Here is a 2,505-nt window from a genome sequence, read left to right as displayed (position 1 = left end):
ATTGGGTTTGGTTTGTATTTTTGAGTTGGAAAACAAAGAGCTGGACGGGTTGAGGTGCTTTTTATTTTTATATTGCATCTTTCTTTTTCCTTTCTTGATACAACTAAAACAATGAAAAAATTTCATAGGAACCAAAATAATGAAAATTCTCCGCATAAATTGAGTGGATTTTTATGGCAGCCAATATATTTTTTTTTGGCACTAAAATTATGGAGTTCCTATAAAGACTATTGTAACCTCTAATCAAGTTAAAAAAGAAAAATAATGGTCAACTCGGTTTCACCTTCTACAAGTGTTGTAACCTATTATATTGTTGTATTATTTTATCCTATATTATCTAAAAAATCATGTAGATCAATTTCATGAATTCACTTTTAGTTATTGTGATAACTATCTTTTGAGTTCCTGAAAAGATAAGGTGACAAAAAAAGATGTAAGTTAAAGTCTGTTTTATATTTTCAATGCCCTAAAGTGGTTTCACTTTTAATTAATCAAATTATATTTTATAATTTCTCAATATCTTTTGTCATTTTGTTTGTCCATGTAAATGAGAGAGTTATAAGGTTAGATATAACTTCGATTTTCTTTAAGAATTAACTTTACAATATTTTTATTTTTCAATAGTTAGGAAGTTGTATTTTTACAATGAATCTTTGAGATACAATCTGAGAAATTGTCTCATAGCCATTATCAAGTACATTAGATCACACATGAATTCTAAATTTATATATATTTATCGTTAGCAATTTTTATTGTATGTGCTATTTCGAGATCATGAGTTTATAAATTATTTTTTCCTCGATTAAACTACTTAATTAATTACCGCTCAATTTATATCGTCAAGAGAAAAAGGTAAGTGTTACTTACCAACTTTATGTAAAAGGAATTCCTATAGCAAGTGAGGGTTTTTTTAATTTTTAATAAAAATTACTCCATTACATAGATTATTCAATAATATTATATTCACTAGTTAGTACTGTATAAATATATATGCATGAAAATCTAGTTGATTCAAGATTAATCTCCCCTTTTCTTTGTCTCTGTCCTCCAACTCACTCAAAGGCACACATTCATTAACTACTGACTTTGAGACGTAATAATTATATTGTCCACATACACTTCTCATAGAATATTGAATTGGAGTATAAATTGGAAGCTTAAGATACAATTTTTCTATAGTACTCATCTTCAAGAAAGCCCTCTTTCAACTCTTGCAAAACCAAACACTTATCTTTATCTAGAAGACCTTCTTTCTCTTCTCATGGGACATAATAAGATAGAAGAAACCATTGTTGGGACTAACCACACTAACAAAAAAGTCACACAAAAGCCTCAAAAACTTCCCATGGATGGTCTCCAAAGAACAATATCCGATATCTCATTTGAACTTAGCAAAGTAGTAGTAACCGATCACGATGATCATAATGAGAAGAAGCTTCTTCCCCCTATTTCTGAAGTTGAAGATGCAAAGTGTGAGTGTTGTGGCATGTCTGAAGAATGCACACCTGAATATGTTAAGAGAGTTAGGGAGAAATATTCAGGAAAATTGATTTGTGGGTTGTGTTCTGAAGCTGTGAAGGAAGAAATGGAGAAGAATGGAGGTAAGAAACTAGAAGAGGCTTTAAATGAGCACATGAATGCATGTTCTAAGTTTAATAGGATTGGTAGGGCATATCCTGTGCTTTTCCAAGCCGAGGCCATGAGGGAAATCTTGAAAAAGAGTAGAGGCAAGTCTCTTAGCCCTAGAGATAACAAGAAAGGTGGTATTGCTAGGAGTTCAAGTTGTATTCCTGCCATTACCAAAGATATTAATGCTCTAAAAGTTGTTGATTAAGCTCAGCAATCTAAGGAGAACGTTCGTTTGCTGATATTATTATCAGTATCTAGTATATGGCCACGTACCTGCACCGACTATACAGTGCATCTAATGTGAGATCATGAGCCATGATTCCAAAACGTTGTTGTTTATTCTATTGTCAGTGAGGATAACTTAGTTAAATCTTATTCACGTTTCTTCATCACTTTGGATCAAGGTGAAGCTCTCATATAGCTTTAGAATTGTTCATGTTGTAGATCAACTAAGTTAAGACGGAGCTGATGCTTCACAGAATAACTGCTTTTTTCTAGGTAGAATGTTGTAATAATCCTTCTAAGTTCTAACCACTGGGATTTTTGTATGTATACTTCTTTACGAAGTTCTTAAATTAATCTTAATGGTCTATGTTTAATTTCGTGTTTTGTTCAATTATTTCAGTTGAAAAATAATTGGAGATGTTACCTATTCTGCTGTTTGGTTTGCGATATCTTATTTCCTGGAGTATTTCATGGATGTTGGAAAAGCGTTTTATTATCCGAAGTTTCTAGGGATTTACACTATGTTATGCCGTTTATATATTCCAGCTTCCTACATTACACTATACTTTTTAAGGATTACAGTTTGCCATCTTGACTACTCTCTAAGGCAAATTCAAATATTACCTAAAATGAAATTGGTCAGAGAAAATT

At 31.6% G+C, this 2,505-nt stretch overlaps 1 protein-coding gene across 1 annotated transcript; it reads left to right on the top strand.

Moving 5' to 3' along the window:
- Nucleotides 1–1,152: 1,152 nt before the first annotated feature.
- Nucleotides 1,153–2,233, top strand: LOC132638354 (uncharacterized). The gene has a single exon (XM_060355273.1). The coding sequence runs from the start codon at nucleotides 1,262–1,264 to the stop codon at nucleotides 1,832–1,834; it is 573 nt and encodes a 190-aa protein (XP_060211256.1). The 5' UTR covers nucleotides 1,153–1,261; the 3' UTR covers nucleotides 1,835–2,233.
- The last annotated feature ends 272 nt before the right edge of the window (nucleotides 2,234–2,505 follow it).

This window comes from Lycium barbarum, chromosome 4 (assembly GCF_019175385.1).
Source record: "Lycium barbarum isolate Lr01 chromosome 4, ASM1917538v2, whole genome shotgun sequence".
NCBI classification, from domain to species: domain Eukaryota; kingdom Viridiplantae; phylum Streptophyta; class Magnoliopsida; order Solanales; family Solanaceae; genus Lycium; species Lycium barbarum.
Note: the sequence above shows the minus strand (reverse complement) of the source record. Positions and strands in the feature narration are given on the sequence as shown.

Excerpts from the sequence above, each read along its gene's own strand:
- LOC132638354 (XM_060355273.1), top strand. The coding sequence starts at position 1,262 with ATGGGACATAATAAGATAGAAGAAACCATTGTTGGGACTAACCACACT.